Genomic DNA, 21,212 nt, shown 5'->3' on the forward strand with positions numbered 1-21,212 from the left:
CAAGTTCTTTACATACTTGAACAAGTAGATTTTTTGGTGTGCAACTTCCGCAATTGTAGCATCCATAGGCTTTCCTATAATCCGGGCATAAAAACAACACAGATAAATCAATAGTTCAAATCACACACTATTACAATCCATTTTCTCATAATTACCTCCATTCCCACCGTTTAGCTGGCATGAGTTTAGTTGGGTTGTGCATTCCATCTTTCCTAGCACACATACAGCATCTGTTGCAAAAACATAAAATTTAATAAATAGATAGAAAAGCATGTTCTTTTTCTGAAGTCGAACATGCGTCATGTTGCGCTCCAACTGAAGCAAGCTGCCTTAAGAGGTGCATTGTTTCTCCCAATTATCTTCAGGTCCAGTCATTGTTAGAACTCGTATCTGCTCGTAATGTGTAGACCTGACAGGAAGAGATAAACCCTTTTTTGCACCAAAGCTCAAGGAGTCAAGTTAAGAAAGCAGATCTTTAACCACCTTTAGCTCCTTAGTGAAGAGACCAAACTGCCGATATCAAATTTTGACAGTTTCTACTAAATGTTAGCTCCCATCCACATACATTTTGCATTGTAATATAATGAACAGTCCTTTTACTCTTTTGGGGATAAATGATATAGTGACATCAGTCCATAATAAAAAAAATGATATAAAAAACATCAGTCATAATGGCAAGTTAAATAAATAAAGGAACTCCTCTTTAAGGGGAATATGTCCAACCAAGATCACAACATAATTTTAATATCCTGCCATTTTCCACTTTAAAGCATATCCTGACAGAGAATTCATACATAATTTCCTTATCCGCTGAAATTGGATTGAAGACATACTATTGACATGAATCAGTCTTCTAAAACTCCTTTGATCTATAGGATATATCTTCACAACCATATATAAACCAGGCTTCTGCAATGTATTTCCATGTCTCTTACCTAGAAACTTCTCCTTTCTATCCTTTGATAACCTTCTCCCACTTCACCAAATGAAAGTTGTTTTTCTCCCTTACCTTCACACAACCCTTCCTAATTTCATCCAGCTTCTTCTCAGTTGCAGCTGGTATTTGAAAAAGAAACATTGGATAGGTAGGTATGCTGTCAAGTATAATGTTATTACGGGCTAGTGTGCCTCCCATATACAAATATTGTCTTTTTCAATTTGAAAATTGTTTCCTCAAACTTCTCTATTGCAATAGTCCATGGGGAGATGGATTTAAGTCTAACCCCCAGAAGTAAGCTTGCAGATGCAGTAGAAGATTCACCAATTATATGACCAAGAATCCTTGCCCATGATTGCATATTCTGAACTTCAATGACCAGATATAAGAAACTTTCAATAAACTAATATGCAACCCAGATACAGCCCCAGAAAACAACAGAATGAGTCTGAGAAGCATCAGTCGCTTCTCTGCTGCATCTGAAAAACATCAATGTGTTGTCAGCAATAAAAGAATGTGTGAAATGCTGTCTTGATCACTATCATGCCCAAACTCTTAAACCATAGACTTATCTCCTCCCAAAAGTAAATTCAGCATATTGCTGAGGTCTTCGATAACCAAAATATAAAGGAAGTGTGACAAAAGCTCCCCTTGCCTCCATCCCCTTTGAGAAGGAAGAACCTAAGGGGGTCAGTTATAAAAATTGAAAATTTGAGTGTGGTAATTCCATAACCTATGTCATCCAGAAGAAAATACTTACATGGATAAAAGCTTTTTCAACATCCAGTTTAATGAGGAGCCAAATTTGCCATGTTCCATTCTTCCCAAGCATTTGTTGACAACTGAAACAGCATCTGTGATTTGGCTTCCTTTAACAAAAGCCATCCAAGTGTCAAACACCAATTTGCTAATAACAGTCTTCGGGCCGTAATTAGCAGCTTTCTAATGATTTTATATATGCTGCTCTCAACTTATCAAAAACGTATGCACTGCTCTCAGGTTAGTTGATCTGAAATCTCTCAATTGTCCTATACCACATTTTTGGTGTCAAAGCAACAAAGGAAGTTGAAACACCTTTATACATCTCATACAGAAACATACGAAATTGACTGAGAGCATTAAACGCATCCTCTAATCATCCCCCAACATTCTTGAAAGAGGCTATGATGACACCATCAAGTAACCTTAATTAACTCCTTCACAGCCGTTAACAATTTTAGCTACCTCCTCCTCAGTATTTGCAGCATATACCTCTCTTCCTCAATAGGGACTCGCAGAATCTCATACTTAAAAGAGGGTCTGAGAGACTCCTGTACAAGTTTTGGTAACAATTCAATATGACCTTTTTAAATTTCTTCTAGATCCTTCATCACTTGCTTTAGCTAGTCGATGTTACTACATTTTCTATTAGCCTTTGTCATCTTTTGAAAAATGGTGTTGTCGCCACCTATTTTGCGATATAGGAAAACAGAGTTTCATCTTCATGAAATTGCTTCTGCTCTAGTAACTTTCTAGAAATTCTTTGAGCAATTCTTTTTTCTGTGCAAGCCCTTCATCTGTTAGGACTCTTTATGATCTGATTGAAACTGTTCATTTTCTACATAATCTGGGACTTTGCTCCACGCTGGAAAAAATATTCAAATTCAATTCTCTTAATCTCTTCTTTTGGAGATTTTACCTTTTGAGCCATATGAAATTTGGTTTTCCTTTTACTTCACAAACATGGCTCCTGCTTTTTACCATGTTTGTGAAGCCATCTACTTCAACTACATGTTTCCAAAGTTAAAGTAACTGGCCCTTATTTCCCCCCGTCCATATTGAGAAATTTTAAACAAGACAGTTTATCTGGTTTTGAATCAAAAATATTTATGCATGATGGATTGCTTGATAATTCTAAATGCATTGTCTCATTCGGTAGAGAACAGGAATCCATCAATTCTAGATGCTACCAAATTCTTAACTCATTTTATGTGAATTTTTTACCGTATAAGGAAGATCTTAATTGACCTTTCTTATATTGTTTGAGAAGCTGGAAATTCTAGCGTTATTCTACTTTCCTCTGAAAATTTGGTCAACTCAAAAACTTCCCCTATGAACCATGAGAATCCCCAAAGTTCTCTCACAGCTAGAATTTCAGACCATAATCTTCTCATACCTCAGACTTAGAGCATGCAGCCAGTGAAAACCCAGTGGAAATTGTGATAGGTCTAGAACTGGTAACGAAGGGTCGCCAGTTACGGAGTCTTGGCCAACCCACCATCTACAGTAGAATCAAAATCAAAATAGTAATGTGAAAGAGTAAAACCCATGAAGCAAAATATATCTAGGGTGCCATTAAGCTTGCACATTTATCCCAATGGTAGATTTTTGACTTGAAGAACTACCTTAGGATAAGCAGAAAAATCCAAGTTGTCCCAACCTCACTAGCCATATCATGCGACCTGCACACCATTAGTACCTACATTTGGTTTTGATGAGCCAGATATCTTTGCTAGGCTTGGGATCAGAGTGGGGACCTAGTCGTGGATTGCAATATGAAAGGATGATGAAATAAAGGTAACCCCTGAGGACAATGTAATATATCGAAGATTTAGGATATCTTCTGCTATCTCTATTGGTCTACAAACTTCCCATTTTTCACTGCTAAATCATTCCTTAAATTGGCAAAATCTCACTTCATCCTTCAATGAAGAATGTAACTAGTAACAAGGTATTTTGACCTATTAGAATACCAACCAATATCAGGTATCTTTCTCCACTTCTTAGTTTAATACCAACCATGCATTACCAGTTAAAGACTATTACTAATAATCGGTCTAGCAAGAAGTTCTAACTTCACAAAATGAATACACGGACTAAAAACCAATGCATAATCATCCCATTGTGTGTTTGGAACGTCAAGAATCTTTTTTCCCTGGAATTCATCTGAATTCCTATTTCATATTACTTGCTTCAATCACCACCTATACATTGCTATCCACCTTTAATATAAAAAATATCACTGTTTACCCGAAAAATGGATAGAGTTGAATTTATACGCAGTTCTGAGGATATGTGGCGTAACTTAACACAAAATGTAAGGATAAATAGAAATGTAAATATAAATTGCCGAGAATGCGAAATAGATAAGGTTGTCAGGAACAATGAATCTTAGGATTCAACAAATAGAATCAATCTAAGAAATCTGAAAGAACGATTCTTTACTGTAGAAGAATATAACGTTTTTATTACAATGTAAGCCTTAGAAAAACTTGTTTTACAAAAATGGTAACCAAACCCTTTTATAGTGGAGGAATTTGGCTCTAAGCATAATAAAATAAATATTTAGTGGGAGACCCATAATAAGTCAGTTTTTCCGCAATTTCTGCCAAGATTCTCTCTAGTGGGATTGCAACGGCTTTTGTGTGCGAGCTCGATCTTGCTTAGAACCCTCGATTTTGGTTTGAGCTTGATTTCGACTCGAGCTCTTGATCTTGGTTCGAGCCCGATCCTGGCTCGAGCCCTCGAATTGATTCGAGGTCAATGTTGGTTGGTCTCTGGATTATCAGCATGATAGATCTACTCTGCATCATGGTTCGATTTCGATTCGAGCTTGATAATGATATCGAACTCGACACGGATCGGCCTCCTCGAGTTCGAGGTTAGTTTGTTCCACCTTCGGGATCTTACTTCGATAGATCATCGTTCGAACTCGATCGGACGTGCTAAGGCCGAAATCTATTTCGACCGTATACAGATAGTCCCCTCGTTTCTTAGAAAGAATGTGGCGAGAAACGATATGATTTTTTAACGGCTCGATCATATTACAACCTGACGTTTCCATCGGGTTCGACCATGACGCATCTGGTAGTTGTCCCGTCGGTTTAGTCTTTCAAGGCATTTAATGCATGTCAGGCGGTGGTCGGCCACCGCTGATACTGAACCGCCATCGCATGAACCTATAAATAACCCTTTCTTTTATCTTTTACCACTTTTACATCTTCTATCTTCAAAATTTCCCAAGTTCTTCTTCGTACTCTCCAACTTACCAGTAAATCTGTGATTTCTTTCTGCAAAAGCCCCTCCTCAATTTTACCAAATCTTTGTCATTTTTCTCTATTCCTTGCTTCTGAACTCGAAAATGGCGAAAACGTCACAAAACCATCCCTCAGAAAGAGAAAACTTCATCTTCACATTGTGCCGCCGATGATACACCGGCAGAACCACTGCCTGAGGAGTGCGTTCCTGGGGCGTGCGTCCTTACTTCTGATTTCAAGGTCGATAAAGGATCATCGGTGCTTGGTCGGTGTGAACCGGTATCGAGGTATATATGTTCGATAACCGAGAATCACCTCCAACAACTAAAGAAAGATTGCAATTGGGATAAAAAAGAAATAATGATTCCTTCTTCTGACGAAGATATCACTTCGCACGTGAGAGGGTTTTTGAATGTGTATTCTTATCCTTTCACGTTGGGTCCCCTCGATTCCGTTATCATTGATTTCTGTCATCAATACCAAATAACCCTAGGCCAGGTCAACCCTTCTTTTTGGCGGATCGTTATCCGATATTTCGTAAGCAAAATCGAGGGGATGTCGTTCACCCTCGACCATCTTATCTGATTATACCGTCCTCGACTTTTTCGAGGAGGGTTAATAAAACTTCAGCGTTGAGCTACCAAGGCTCTGTTCTCGAGTATTGACGAGGACAGGGACCGGGGTTGGATGGGCAGGTTCGTTCGAGTAAGGATTTCGGACCTGATTCCGACTGAAAAGATACCCTTTCCCGAGGAGTGGAATATGAAACGTAAGTGTGATCTTGCTGTTACTTCTACTTTGTTCTTTCATTTATTCTCTCATTGACACTCCTCTTTTTGTGATGTAGCGGTTCCCTAGATGCCCGGAGCAGTTCCCGATCTCAAGAACTGGGTACGAGCCCTTGTTTCGACCTCCACATACGCCGAGCGCTCATGGTGTGATTTGTCAAAGGGTCGGTGGGAGGCCAAAAATCACGGTAAGCTCATTTCTCATATTCTTTGATGATCTGAACGAGGTGGTTTTCAAAATATTTTATTAAGGTTTTCCATATGCAGGTTTGGGTAAAGACGCGGTTTTGAGGCCCTTGTCCAATGAGGAGAAAATTTCGGCCTTTGTCCCAAAGCCGGTGAAGGAAAATAAAAGGAAAAGAGCCTCCGTTCCTGAAGATCCAAAACCGAAGAAGAGGATGGCTCATAAGCCGAACAAGAATGTCATTCCTTTGACTGTGGAATCCGTTCTGCGTCTAAGGGATGAAGATGATGATGATGATGATGAAGAAGAAGAAGAAGAAGAAAACGATGAGTCCGCACTGGCGGTCCAAATGAAGAGAACCATTGATGCCTCATCGGCGGCTGGATCAATGATGCTCCATGAGGCTCCGCCTCGAACTGAGGATATACCGGAGAAAGATTCGGGTAGAGTCCCCGAACTATCGGATATCGAAGACACATCTCATCGGAGTCAACGGGCAGGGGATATGACCGAAGGGGCCCTCGAACCCCTTCGAACCGAGGAGAATGCTCCAGGCGATTCATTTAGGGCAGCAGCAATCGGGTGATTCGGGAAGCTCAAGCTCTGGGAGCTCTCGATCTAGACAGGCCTCACGATGAAGAAGATCCCTTTCGTGACCTGTTTACCGGCATTGAGGACGTTGCCTGTGCTGGTGATGAATCGGATCTTTTTCACGGATTGCTGCAGGCTTTGAATCAGGTGAGCTTTTAAAATTATTTTGTCGGTACTATATTTATGTTCATTATTTCGTTAACTTCGCTTCTTGTTTCTTTGTAGGCAGCGGCAGTTCATCGAGAGCAATGTTCTCGATCCCAAAATTTGCATCGATACGAGGCCGACCTACAACGGGCTATTGATGAGAGGAACTCTCTTAGACTTTCCTTAGGGCAGAGAGAAGAGGAAATAAAAGACCTCCGAGCTGAGCTGGCTAAGGCTTATCGAGATCAGACCGATTTGTCTGAGCAGGTAATGATGCTTTTGAAAGCCTATGGGCTTGACATCGGAATGATAGCTAACATTTCGGTCTCACAGCTGCAGCAAAAAATCGAGATGATCGGGAAGCTTCGTGAGGAGGTCGACGTGATAAGAACGGAGTCTTTGCGGTGGAAAAAAGGTATGGACCGCTTTGCTGCAGAAAAAGAGACTGCTCGAGCCCAGTTATCATCGTCCGAAACCCAACTTCAGAAAATGAAGTAAAGAGGCCTGGTTCAAGCAAGAATAATTGAGGAGCTCGAGGCTTGGTTGGCCTCTGTACTTGCCAAGGCCGAATCTGATGCCGAAAAGGCAAAGGCCGATGCGGATGCGCTCGTGGCCGTCTATCGGGCCAATGCTGAAGCTGCCCAAGTCCAGGTAAGAGAGGCAGCCGAGTCCGCCGATACTCAAGCACATTGGGTCGCCGAACTTGCTAAGTGTCGATCCCGAAGGGAAACTCTTGAGGATATTCATGCTCGTGGTTTCGATCTCGCTGAAGAGATAAAAAGGGGCAAAGAACTCGAAGCCGATGCTGAAGCTCTGGTTTCTGATGGCGATGATGATGACGATAATGACGATGATGATGATGAGAGCAAGAGCGGATCCGAGAACGGGGGGATCCTGATAAAGAAGAGACCGCTCCTGACCGAGAAGTTTAGTTCTTAGCTTTTACGTTGTAATCACACATGCAGATAAATTTGTATATAGATATATCCCCCTTTTTGCCGACTTGTTTTTGTTTTTGTTTCCTGTCTTGTGAGAACTTTATTCACACCTATGAATGTTTTCAAAATGATTTAAACAACTTAATCAAATTTGGACTTCGTAGCCTCTGTAACCGAGCGAGCGCTTACTCAAACTTGGAGCGATGTAGCCCTTACGCTTATTAGTTGAGTCAATGATTCGAGCTTGAAGAAATATAGCCCGTAGGCATAATGGTCGAGTGAGTGCTCGCTCGAACTCGAAATAAAAGTAGCTCGTAGGCTCAGTAGTCGAGTGAATGATTCGAACTCGAAATGTAGCCCGTAGGCGTAATGATCGAGTGAGCATTTGCTCGAACTCGAAATAAAAGTAGCCCGTAGCTTAGTCGAGTGAATGATTCGAACTCGAAGTAATGTAGCTCTTAGGCGTAATGATCGAGTGAGCGTTTTTCTCGAACTCAAAATAAAAGTAGCCCGTAGGTTTAGTCGAGTGAATGATTCGAACTCGAAGTAATGTAGCCCGTAGGCGTAATGGTCGAGTGAGTGTTTGCTCGAACTCGAAATAAAAGTAGCATGTAGGCTTAGTCGAGTGAATGATTCGAACTCGAAGTAATGTATCCCGTAGGCGTAATGGTTGAGTGAGTGTTTGCTCGAACTGGAAATAAAAGTAGCCCGTAGGCTTAGTCGAGTGAATGATTCAAACTCGAAGTAATGTAGCCCGTAGGCGTAATGATCGAGTGAGCGTTTGCTCGAACTCGAAATAAAAGTAGCCCGTAGGCTTAGTCGAGTGAATGATTCAAACTCGAAGTAATGTAGCCCGTAGGCGTAATGGTCAAGTGAGTATTTGCTCGAACTCAAAATAAAAGTAGCTCGTAGGCTTAGTCGAGTGAATGATTCGAACTCGAAGTAATGTAGCCTGTAGGCGTAATGGTCGAGTGAGTGTTTGTTCGAACTGGAAATAAAAGTAGACCGTAGGCTTAGTCGAGTGAATGATTCGAACTCGAAGTAATGTAGCCCGTAGGCGTAATGGTCGGGTGAGTGTTTGCTCGAACTCGAAATAAAAGTAGCCCGTAGGCTTAGTGGTTGAGTTTATCTTAATTCTGATTGCATAATAAATCTCAAAATAGAGGAATTTTCCTTGGATATAAGATGCCGATAAAGAAGAGAACTTTCTTCGCACGTTATTACACGCCTGGGTTCGGGCCAATCTATATGAGCATGGTTCGCTTCGACCATTTGGCTCTTACAATTTTTCCTATTGGAACCCTGTTGTTGTGAAATAACTCTCTTGCGAGGCCTCGGATATTATTGCAAATGCTGCACGATCAATGGTTGCCTCATTAAAAACCTTGCCGAAAAACCCATTTGGGATAAAACCGGTCTAAGGGAAAAAGAGTGCAACGCGTGCTTTCAAGCGAGACATCCATCTTAGCCCTTGTTCGGACTTCAACAGGGGTCAGTTTTGAAATATAAACGAATATGGAAAGGTCGTACCTTAGCAGTAGTACCGTTTTAGATGTGATACATTCTAGCTGTTTGCCGTTTATAATGCCGAGCCTGTACGATCCCTTTCCTATGTTCTCGAGCACCTGATATGGTCCTTCCCAATTCGGTCCTAGTTTTCCTTCGTTCGGATTTCGGGTATTGATGGTAATTTTTCTTTAACACTAAGTCCCCAGGCTTGAAATGGCGGAGCTTGGTTCTTCGATTATAATATCTTTCGATCGCTGTTTTTGGGCGGCCAATTGGACGAGAGCAGTTTCTCGTCTTTCGTCTGATAGTTCGAGGCTGGTATTCATAGCCTCGTTATTTGATTTTTTCATCGCGAATCAGAATCTAGCACTGGGTTCACCAACTTGGACTGGTATCAATGCTTCGGACCCATATACTAAGGAGAATGGGGTCGCCCCCGTACTGGATTTTGACGTCGTCTGATATGCCCAAAGGACTTCGGGCAGGATTTCTCTCCATTTCCCTTTGGAGTCGTTCAACCTCTTCTTTAAGTTTTGAATTACAGTTTTGTTCGTTGATTCGGCCAGTCCATTCCCACTTGGGTGGTATGGCGTCGATAGTATCCTTCTTATCTTGTGGTCTTCGAGGAATCTTGTTACTTTGCTGCCAACGAATTGTTTTTCATTGTCACACACTATTTCGGCGGGTATCCCGAATCGGCATATGATATGATCCCAAATAAAGTCTATAACTTCTTTCTCTCTTATTTTCTCGAACGTCTGCGCTTCAACCCATTTAGAAAAATAGTCAGTCATAAATAAAATGAATTTGGCTTTACCTGGGGTCGATGACAGAGGGCCGACGATATCCATTCCCCACTTCATGAACGGCCATGGGGATAGGACCGAGTGGAGTTGCTCACCGGGTTGGTGGATCATCGGTGCAAACCTTTGACATTTATCACATTTACGAACAAATTCCTTCGCATCTTTGCCCATATCGATCCAATAATACCCTGCTCTGATTATTTTTCGAACTAGTGTATCGGCTCCAGAGTGATTCCCGCAAATACCCTCGTGCACTTCCCGTAGGATGTAATCGGTATCTCCCGGACCCAAGCATACTGCCAACGGTCCATCGAATGTTCTTCGGTATAGCGTTCCGTCCGAAGCCAACGTGAATCGAGCAGCTTTAGTCCGTAGGGTCCTGGAATCTTTAGGGTCCGATGGGAGTTTTCCGCTCTTCAAGTATTCAATATACTTGTTTCTCCAATCCCAGGTTAAGCTTGTAGAATTTATTTCGGCGTGACCTTCTTCGATTACCGATCTCGAAAGTTGAACAACATTCCCCGAGCCCGAGTCATCTACCTCGACCGACGACCCCAAATTCGCAAGCGAATCGCCCTCATTATTCTGTTCCTGTGGTACATGCCGTAAAGTCCATTGTTTGAAATGGTTGCAAAGTGACAAGCAGTTTATCTAAATACCTTTGCATTCTACCTTCTTGAACTTCGAAGGTTTTGTTTACTTGACTCACCACCAGCAAGGAGTCGCAATTGGCTTCAATGACTTCTGCTCCCAAGTTTCTAGCTAGCTCGAAACCTGCAATCATGGCTTCATACTCGGCCCCGTTGTTAGTCAACCTGATAGTTTTAATAGATTGTCTAATAGTGTTACCCGTGGGTGGTTTCAAAACTATGCCCAGCTCGGACCCTTTCACGTTCGAAGCCCCGTCCATAAAAAGGATCCATACCCCCGATGATGTACCTGATTTCAACAGGAGTTCTTTTTCGACTTCGGGTACGAGGATTGGCGTGAAATCGGCCACGAAGTCTGCTAAAATTTGAGACTTGATGGCCGTACGGGGTTGATATTCGATATCGTACCCACTGAGTTTGACGCCCCATTTGGCCAGTCGGCCTGATAACTCGGGTTTGTGCAAAATATTACGAAGCGGGTAAGTGGTTAACACACATATGGGATGACATTGAAAGTACGGCCTTAACTTTCTTGAGGCGCTTATCAGTGCAAGTGCCAATTTTTCTAGGAGCGGATATCTAGTTTCCGCTTCTCCTAAGGTGCGACTCGTATAATAAACGGGGAATTGCGTACTTTGCTCTTCTCGAATTAGGACACCGCTTACGGCGACTTCCGATACTGCCAAGTACAAACAAAGTTTTTCGTCTGTTTTTGGAGTGTGAAGTAGTGGTGGGATTGATAGATATCGCTTTAGTTCCTCTAATGCTTGTTGGCACTCCGGGGTCCAAGCAAAATCGTTCTTCTTTTTTAGTGGAGAGAAAAATTTGTGACTTCGGTCAGATGATCTTGAAACGAACCGGCCTAAGGCTGCAATCCAACCTGTTAGCCTTTGTACGACCTTCATGCTGTCCACAACGACGATGTCCTCGATGGCCTTGATTTTATCGGGGTTAATCTCTATTCCCCGATGTGACACCATGAAGCCGAGTAGCTTGCCCGAACCGACCCCGAAAGCACATTTTTGGGGATTGAGCTTCATGTTGTATTTCCTCAAAATTTAGAACGTTTCCTGCAAATGGGTCAAATGGTCCTTTGCGCGTAGGGATTTAACTAGCATGTCATCAATATAAACTTTCATTGATTTTCCTATTTGTTCTTCAAACATTTTATTTACTAGGCGTTGGTAAGTAGCCCCTGCATTTTTTAGCCCGAAGGGCATCACACTATAATAATACGTTCCATATTTGGTGACAAATGAAGTCTTTTCCTGGTCCTCCGGGTTCATCTGGATTTGATTATACCCGGAATAGGCATCGAGAAAAGTGAGGATCTCGTGGCCGGCCGTGGCATCGATCATGCGATCGATGTTGGGCAGCGGAAAGGAATCTTTGGGGCATGCTTTGTTCAAATCCTTATAATCCACACACATTCTAAGTTTGTTCCCTTTTTAGGGACTACAACTACGTTGGCTAGCCATTCGGGATATTTCACCTCCCGAATGGACCCTACTTTGAGAAGCTTGGTTACCTCGTCCTTTTTGAATGCGTGCTTTCTCTCGGACTGGGGTCTTCTCTTTTACTTCACCAGTATGAACCTGGGGTCCAAACTTAGCCGATGCGTCGTTATGTCCGGCGGGATCCCTGTTATATCTTAAATGGGACCAGGCGAAACAATCGATGTTATCGATAAGAAATTGAACGAGTTTCTTCCTGAGTTCGGGGCTCAACCATGTTCCCAAGTATACCTTTCGCTCGAGCCAGTGCTCGATTAATGTGACTTGCTCTAGTTCCTCGATTTTTGATTTGGTGGCGTCGAAATCATCAGGAATCATGAAAGATCGAGGGACCCTTTGATCATCATCCTCTTCGATTTTCTCGTTGTCTGGCTAGATTGAAGCCGATGTCTGTGATTGCTATTTGGTGTCCCGTTCTCCTTCCGGGCCCGATCCTTTTATCGGCGAAAGTGAGGACATTGGTTTAGCTTCGTCGACGGCGAACACTTCCTTTGCGGCTGGTTGTTCTCCGTACACTGTTTTGACACCTCTCGATGTCGGGAATTTGAGGGCATGGTGTAGGGTCGAAGGTACATCTCTCATGTTGTGGATCCATGGCCTTCCTAAAAGGGCGTTGTATCTCATATCGCCTTCGATCACATGAAACTTTGTTTCCTGGATGGTTTCGGCCACGTTTATTGGTAGGATTATCTCACCTTTGGTGGTTTCACATGCCATATTGAACCCGTTTAGAACCAGAGTTGCGGGTACGATCTGATCCTGTAGGCCGAGCTGCTCTACTACCTTCAATCGGATAATGTTGGCCGAGCTACCTGGATCGATTAACACACGCTTAATTTTAGTTTTATTCATGAGTACGGATATTACCAGTGCGTCATTATGAGGTTGGATGACCCCTTCTGCATCTTCATCATCAAAGGACAAAGTCCCCATGGGTGCGTAATCTTGAGTCCGAGATCGCTTTTCCCTCACCATCGATGTTTTAGTGCGTTTAAGCACTGGTCCCTGAGGGGTATCGATGTCGCCGATGATCATATGGATGACGTGTTGCGGTTCTTCTTGCTCGTTTTGCTTGCTGAAATCCCTGTTTTTAAAATGGTTCTTCGCCCTATCACTCAGAAATTCCTGAAGGTGCCCTTTGTTAAATAAGCGAGTTATTTCCTCTCTTAATTGCTTGCAATCTTCCGTTCTGTGGCCATGGGTACCATGATATTCGCACGTTTGATTGGGATTTCTTCGGGTAGGATCGGTCTGCATGGGTCGAGGCCATTTAGTGTCTTTGATGTGTCCGATGGCTGACACGATAGCGGATGCACCAACGCTGAAGTTATATTCTGATAATCGAGGTGCTTCTATAGGATCGGCATATTTATCGAAGCCGCTCTTACTCATAAGCCCCCGAGAATTTTGCCCTCGATCAATCCTTCAATTGTTCCGAACTGCATTGCATGTTGAACCGTTGTTCACCCGATCTGCGACGTACGGTCGATATCGGTCTCTGTTCGACCTTTGTTCTCTGTCGATCTCCTTTTGGTTTTTAGCAACTGTCTTGTTATGATGAACGGGTCCGTACGGAGCTCCCAACTGATCATCCTCGACCCTAATTTTCGATTGGTATCGGTTGTGTACATTTGCCCAAGTTATCGCTGGATACTCGATCAAATTTTGTTTCAGCCGATGTGATGCTGTCGAACTTAGCTCGTTCAACCCTTGGGTGAAAGCTTATACGGCCCAATCATCTGTGACCGGGGGTAATTCCATGCGTTCCATTTGAAATCGGGATACGAATTCCCTCAGCATTTCATTCTCCCTTTGCTTTACTTTGAAGAGGTCTGATTTCCTTGTTGCAACCTTTATGGCACCAGCATGTGCCTTTACGAACGAATCTGCTAACATGGCAAAAGAATCAATGGAATTCGGCGGTAAATTGTGGTACCAGATCATCGCTCCCTTCGAGAGGGTCTCCCCGAACTTTTTCAACAACACGGATTCGATCTCATCGTCCTCCAAGTCGCTGCCTTTTATGGCACATGTGTAAGAGGTGACATGTTCGTTAGGATCGGTCGTACCGTTATATTTGGGAATTTCGGGCATACGAAATTTTTTGGGGATTGGCTTCGGCGCCGCACTCGACGGAAAAGGCTTTTGTATGAATTTTTTCGAATCAAGCCCCTTTATCATTGGTGGAGCCCCCGGAATTTGATCGACACTGGCATTGTACGTTTCCACCCTCTTGTCGTTGGCTTCGACTCGTTTTGTGAGTTCCTCGAGCAATTTAGTAATTTCGGGAGTAGTCCCCGATTCTTGCTCGTTAGATTTCACTATGGCGGGCTCTGTTCTGGGGTGACTTCTCGAAGTGGATTGGAATCCGGCCTGCTTTGTGCGCGAGTTTGGCTCTGTAGCCGAGCTATCGCTACTTGTTGGGCTTGTAGCATCTCGAAGATCATACGTAAGCTGGCCCCGATTTCCCCTGCGTTTTGGGTGTCTCGGGCTACGGATCGAGTACCGCCCTGAATGCTTCTTTCTGGTTCGGAACGTTGATTCGCCTCCAAAGCTATTTGTGAATTGACATCCAATGGTATTTCGGCTCGAATTTCGGGTACTTCGATTCGAGCCTCGGTGCCATCGTTAATTGGTCTTCTGGCCCCGGGTGCCAAGTTGTTGGTTTCATCTTGAAGGCCGGCTTCGTTATCGATCGGTGAAGCCATTTGATTGGTGGTTATTCGTAGTTGATCCGAAATTCAAGATGTTTTCGGAAATAAGTGCAAAGCACAATGGCGTGTTTTTCAGATTTGTATCAAATAACCACCGTTATCCTCAGCCCCACGGTGGGCGCCAAACTGTTTACCCGAAAAATGGATAGAGTTGAATTTATACGCATTTCCGAGGATATGTGGCGTAACTTAACACAAAATGTGAGGATAAATAGAAATGTAAATATAGATTGCAAAGAATGCGAAATAGATAAGGTTGTCAGAAACAATGAATCTTAGGATTCAACAAATAGAATCAATCTAAGAAATCTGAAAGAACGATTCTTTACTGTAGAAGAATATAGCGTTTTTATTACAATGTAAGCCTGAGAAAAAATTGTTTTACAGAAATGGTAACCAAGCCCTTTTATAGCGGAGGAATTTGGCTCTAAGCATAATAAAATAAACATTCAGTGGGAGACCCATAATAAGTCAGTTTTTCCACAATTTCTGCCAAGATTCTCTCTAGTGGGATTGCAACGGCTTTTGTGTGCGAGCTCGATCTTGCTTAGAACCCTCGATTTTGGTTTGAGCTTGATTTCGACTCGAGCTCTTGTGAGGTCAATATTGGTTGGTCTCTGGATTATCAGTATGGTAGATCTACTCTGCATAATGGTTCGATTTCGATTCGAGCTTGATAATGATATCGAACTCGACACGAATCGGCCTCCCCGAGTTCGAGGTTAGTTTGTTCCACCTTCGGGATCTTACTTCGATAGATTATCGTTCGAACTCGATCGGACGTGCTAAGGACGAAATCTATTTCGACCGTATACAATCCCCAAAAACTTATCCTCATGCTTTATTCTACAATTTGTAGGATTACCATATAAATAGAGGAGGATCCAGATATGAAGTTTATGTGTTCCTACAACGACCTCAACTTAATATACAATAATAACTGGGTTCACACTCAAATATTTATAGATATTTAAATACATATACAGAGTGTGGGCAGAAGCTATTGTATTCACTGAACACACAAACTACAAGTTCGACCCAGCCAAAAAACTGGTCTTCCAACAAAGTTACTTTCATGAAAAATATTTTACAGATAAAAGCCTCAAAACTGATAATCAAATATGAATTTTTTTAGCCAAACAAAATTGAGACTGGAAAAGAAAAAAATAAAACATACCTTATACTTCATTTCTGGTAACCACCACCAATAGCATTATAATCTTCCTCAACCTTAGCAATCAAATACGGCTTCGGAAAATCATTAACATCAAAAGTCTTCTCCTTCATCATCTTCTCCACGTCAGCTTTTTTAAGAATAGTGCGCTTTATAGGAGGACGATTACGCCGCTGATCACGAGAAAAGTACTTGATATCGTAAACGGTTTCGGGATTCGACGTAGGGACGATTGCTTTAGCTTGTGCGGTGGCAGGGGAGAAAATTCTGTACTCTGTAGCTAAAGGTACGGCGGATTTATATTCCGGACTTGATTGTGGTCCTGTGATCTCCCATGGTTTCTTAAGGTAGTGTTTTAGTGTTTGAATCAGTGATTTGCCTGCGGAGGCCATTGTTAGAAGTTTTGTGGTGCGTTTAGAACTGTGAAAATCGCTTGGATTAGGGTAGAAATTGTTCGAATACAACGCTGGAAGTTGCGATTGTGTTGGCAAAGAGTAGGTGGGAAATGCAATTCTAGAAATGGAAGTTCTTCTAGAATGCTCTTCGCTTTTTTTCTTTTCTTTTTTTGTTTTCGTAATTCCTTATTTTTCGAATGAATGTTTTCGGTTAATTTTGGCGGTACCGGGTGTTCAGGATTAGTTCAAGTCGGTTTTATCAAAGAAGAGATTAATTAACCTAAATAACCTAACTACTTAAATTATAATTAGGCGAAAATTTATTATATATGTATAATTTATATATAATACTCCTATGTGTTTAATCATATATAATAAGAGTACAATTTATATATATCGGTAAAAGAAAAATAAACTGTGAATTAGATTTGCTATTTGTGTAACTCAAAAACAAAACAAAACCATAAACCCAATCAAATTGACTTAAAAAATAAAAATAAGAAATCGAACCAAAATGAAATAAAACTTGTTTATTTTATAGATAATTCTGAATTTAAAAATTAAGTTAGACACATTCGTGACCCTTGCGAAATGTAATATCTAATCTAATATAGTTATTAATATGAATGATATACTTTTATTTATTTAAATAAATAAATACTTATTTCTGATGAATATGGTCATTCCCGTCTTCCTTCATTTTCACAAAGCAAGATTTATAAGCGTGTATATATTTTTCAATTTTGATATATTGTTTCATCAACCCTTTAAAATAAATGGAGCATGTAATTATTTAGATTTCATATTTTGTTTTGTATGATAACTTGTAAGAGTAATATGTTTGTGCTTTTAATTATTAAAGCTGGTTAAACAAGTGTATATGAATATAAGTTTTTTGGTAGATTAATGGACAATGTTAATTATCATGTATCACAGATATTTTAATAAATTACAAATTCATCATTTTTGCTGAACATATCTTATCTTATAAAAAAGCTTACCCAGTAACTAATAGATTGAATTAAATTTATATTTCATGTGTCGGTAAAAAGTAAAAAAACTTGACTCGAAATAATAAAAATAGTTGGTATAATTTTTTTTCCTTCTGAAAACCAAACTACAAGTACCTTACATAACATAGCTTATCTATTTGTATTTGTTATTTAAAAAATTGTCTTCTTAATTCAACAAAAAACATTTATAAGTAGTTAAATAAATGATTAGGCATTAGTATTTCATAGTTTAGAGTCATTATGGAGATTCATCATGATTTTATTGCCAATTTTTGACGATTTGTCGCGATTTGCGGTCAAAATTCTGACGATTTATCAGAATTTGGCCATAAATACTAATGATCCATTAGGATTTACATCAAAGCATATTTTGCCAATCAATTTGAAATTTGTCATGATTTATGCTAAAATGTAGCTATTCCTTTGGATTCAACCAAAAATCTTAGGAATTTTTGTAAAATCCATCAATTAAAAATATGAATGCTTCTTCATGATTTCGTTATCTAATGTTGGCTGCAAATCTATTCTTAATGAGGCCAAACTTAAACAGTGGATTGAAAGATCTTACTTTTACAAATCTATTTTTGGACCGCTCATTAATATTTAGACATCATTCTAAGATATAATCGAAAATTTTCACTTTTTAAGGCAAAAAAAAAATTAGTTGAAACAAGAAAAACTCCAGCACGTGGTGCTAGAATTTGAAACTTTTGCAAGTGAAAATACAACACAAATGTTGGAATTCGAAAAAATTCTAGAATTTTAAATATACAGTTTGGACTTCAGAAAAAATTCATGGTTCAATTTCAGTAAAAATTCATTAAATTTGAATCTTTGTTATTTCACTTTTATATGGATACCACCCATTAGATTATGCATCAATTATTTCATGAGGTATCACCATGGAATTACTCGTTAGTTTTTCTAGGTACCACTCATGCATTTACCCATCATAATTTTTTTTTTGTATATATGGAACTATGGTGTTGTTGATATATTACCCATGAGTTCTTTTTTTCTTGAGTTTGAAATGGTGAAAGTGAAACTTTAGAAAAAAAATCTTTAGTACGAAACGGTACAAGTTAAACTCTTTTTGAAATAGGGCAAGTGAAATTCCAAATTGTGCTAGTGGAACTCTAGAAAAACTCCATCACGCCGCTTTAGAGTCAAGAAAGAGATTTTTCCTAAAGTTGAAATGCACATTTTAAACTTCTAGCACATAAGTGTAAATATTTCGAACTCTAGCACAATATGTGTTAATTTTTGTGTGTGTGTGTGTGTTTTAGCTAAGAATATTTGTGTTGAAATTTTATTTACAAGCGGCTAAATGTCGAATAATTTTAAAACAATAGTTAACTGTTAATAGTGGTCCGAAAAGTGGCTATTTGCCAATTGCTTTCCTTAATTAGATATATCGAGGCAAATAAGGAGGGATTTAACTTTCTTATATAATATTTGAAACTTTATTACTCTCCTTACTCAAGTTTCAATTTAATTACATAGGCATATACAATTTACTAATTATATGCACTTTAGGAATTAAATGAGTATCCCTTTTATATTATGAATTGAATAAGGAATCAATTATTTTCCATCCTTATTTTTTCTCCCTCGTGCGCTCTCTCTGTCTCTCTCCGTCACTCTCTGTCTCTCGACCTCTCATTCTCTGTTCTTTTTTCTTCCTCTGATGTCCTCTATTTTTTATCATTTTATGTTGTATATATTTTTAATGGAATTCATCAATGGATTTCAATCGTTTTACTATAGAGTTTTAACTTAGCAATTTCCTTTCATGTTGCACAATCGGTGTTCAAATTGAAATTGCCAATCAATAAATTTTGAAGGTGTTTGACTCTCCACCATTGACAGCCATTAAAAAACTTTGAAGCTTTTGAATTCGAATTTGAGTTTTCAAAAACCATTATTTGTTGGATTGGGTGTTGTTGCAAATAATTGAGAATATTGTTTTGAGTTTATATCTTAATTTTGAGGGTGTTTGGTGAAGATTAGACTTGATTTTTGGCTGAATTTTAGATTGAAACTCGAATAAGAAGAAGACATGCCATACAATATACTTACGAAATTGTAGTAAAGTTGTAGTATAATTGTATATAAATTATATTCTGTTATAGTTAAATATATATTTTTTATTTGAATGTTGTATGAAAGTTGAAAAATAGCTGTATAATGTATGAATCGTTGTATAAAATTTGTATTTAAGTTATCAATACAATCTTTTTACATAAAGTTATTGATATGTATCAAAATTGTATTAAGAGAGAAAGTTTTGACTGAAATTTTAGAGAGGAAGAAACACACACCACATACAAAATATATACAAATCAGATACAAAATATACAAAAAGACATGCTGTATAAAATTTGTATGAAAAAAGTATATTTAAGTTGTATGATATTGTAGATGTATTTTAATTGGATAAAAATAATGTATGAAAGTTGTAAATAAGTGTATACTATATAATTAGTTGTATGAAATTTATTTTTAGTATGTATGTTGTTGTAGATATATTAATTTGTATTAAATTTGTACGAAAATTATTTTTATATTTGTATGTTGTTGTATCATCAAATTGTATAATATTAATTGTAAGTACGATGTTTTCCATTTTAGTGATGATTTAAGTAGTTTTCGTTAATTTGTGATAGATTAGTGTATTGAGTAAGTTAACCAATCAAGAAAAACAAAATACTTTACTAGCCCCACACGATAGTTATTAACCTCGTAAAATCTTTGGACAAATTTCGATACATATCGACAACTTTATGCAAAAAGATAGTATTGATAACTTAAATACAAATTTTATACAACGATTCATACATTATACAACTATTTTTCAACTTTCATACAACATTCAAATAAAAAATATATATAACTACAACAGAATACAATTTACATACAATTATACTACAACTTTACTACAATTTCGTAAGTATATGGTATGTCATGTGTTATTCTTCTTCTTCGAGTTTCAATCAGAAATTTAGCCAAAATCAAGTATAATCTTCACCAAACACCCTCAAAATTGAGATATAAACTCCAAACAATATTCCCAATTGTTTGTAACAACATCCAATCCAAACAAATAATGGTTTTTGAAAACCCAAATTTGAATTCAAAGCTTCAAAACTTTTTAATGGCTGTCAATGGTGGAGACTGGAGAGTCAAACACCTGAATACTAAAAACTCTTTACCGCTCATCGTCCAGGAGGATTTTCATCCAACTCATTTCATCCAACTTTGGACAGTAGTACAATGCTTCAACAGAGCTATTCAATGAAAAAGCCAATCACATTCAAAGAGTTAAATACCAAATTTCGCTTATCACTTGTACATACAAATTCTTGAAATGTTTGGAGATATGGTAAATTTTCTCATCAATATCTTTACCTGTTCTAATATTTATTTCTTTTTTCAATTTTTTCTACATTTCTTGAAAGGGGAACAAGCTGCTGGTCCAAATCTATTAGTAGATTTTATCTCATATGGTTCTCGCGGTCCTCTGTTTGATTTAATTTGGAAAGGAAAATGCTTATTAAAATAGGTGTGGACAGAAAATAGAAAAATAATATAACTAAATCCCATAATTTAAGGTATTAATAATGGATTATATATAATTTGTAAGTAATCTTTGATTAGGGTGGGTAATATACAAAATTAGGATAATTTTGGTAAATAAGTTTCATATATTGTATAAGAGGGAAAAAAATCCCAATAAAGAGGGGTTAAGTTGTATCAACTACCAAATATAAGGGAGTGAGTTGCAATTCCACTGAAATCAAGTCCTTTAGCCGTTCCCGAGCCGCTGCGCTTACCCC

The 21,212-nt window shown here is 39.1% G+C and overlaps 1 protein-coding gene across 1 annotated transcript; it reads right to left on the reverse strand.

Annotated features, from left to right (window-relative positions):
* Window positions 1–15,979: 15,979 nt before the first annotated feature.
* On the reverse strand, window positions 15,980–16,360 carry LOC107792293 (uncharacterized). Its single transcript, XM_016614492.2, has one exon. The coding sequence runs from the start codon at window positions 16,358–16,360 to the stop codon at window positions 15,980–15,982; it is 381 nt and encodes a 126-aa protein (XP_016469978.2).
* Window positions 16,361–21,212: the final 4,852 nt, after the last annotated feature.

This window comes from Nicotiana tabacum, chromosome 17 (assembly GCF_000715075.1).
Source record: "Nicotiana tabacum cultivar K326 chromosome 17, ASM71507v2, whole genome shotgun sequence".
Classification (NCBI taxonomy): Eukaryota; Viridiplantae; Streptophyta; class Magnoliopsida; order Solanales; family Solanaceae; genus Nicotiana; species Nicotiana tabacum.

Bases quoted from the DNA above. Each gene is read 5' to 3' on its own strand.
- LOC107792293 (XM_016614492.2), bottom strand. From the start codon at position 16,360: ATGGCCTCCGCAGGCAAATCACTGATTCAAACACTAAAACACTACCTT.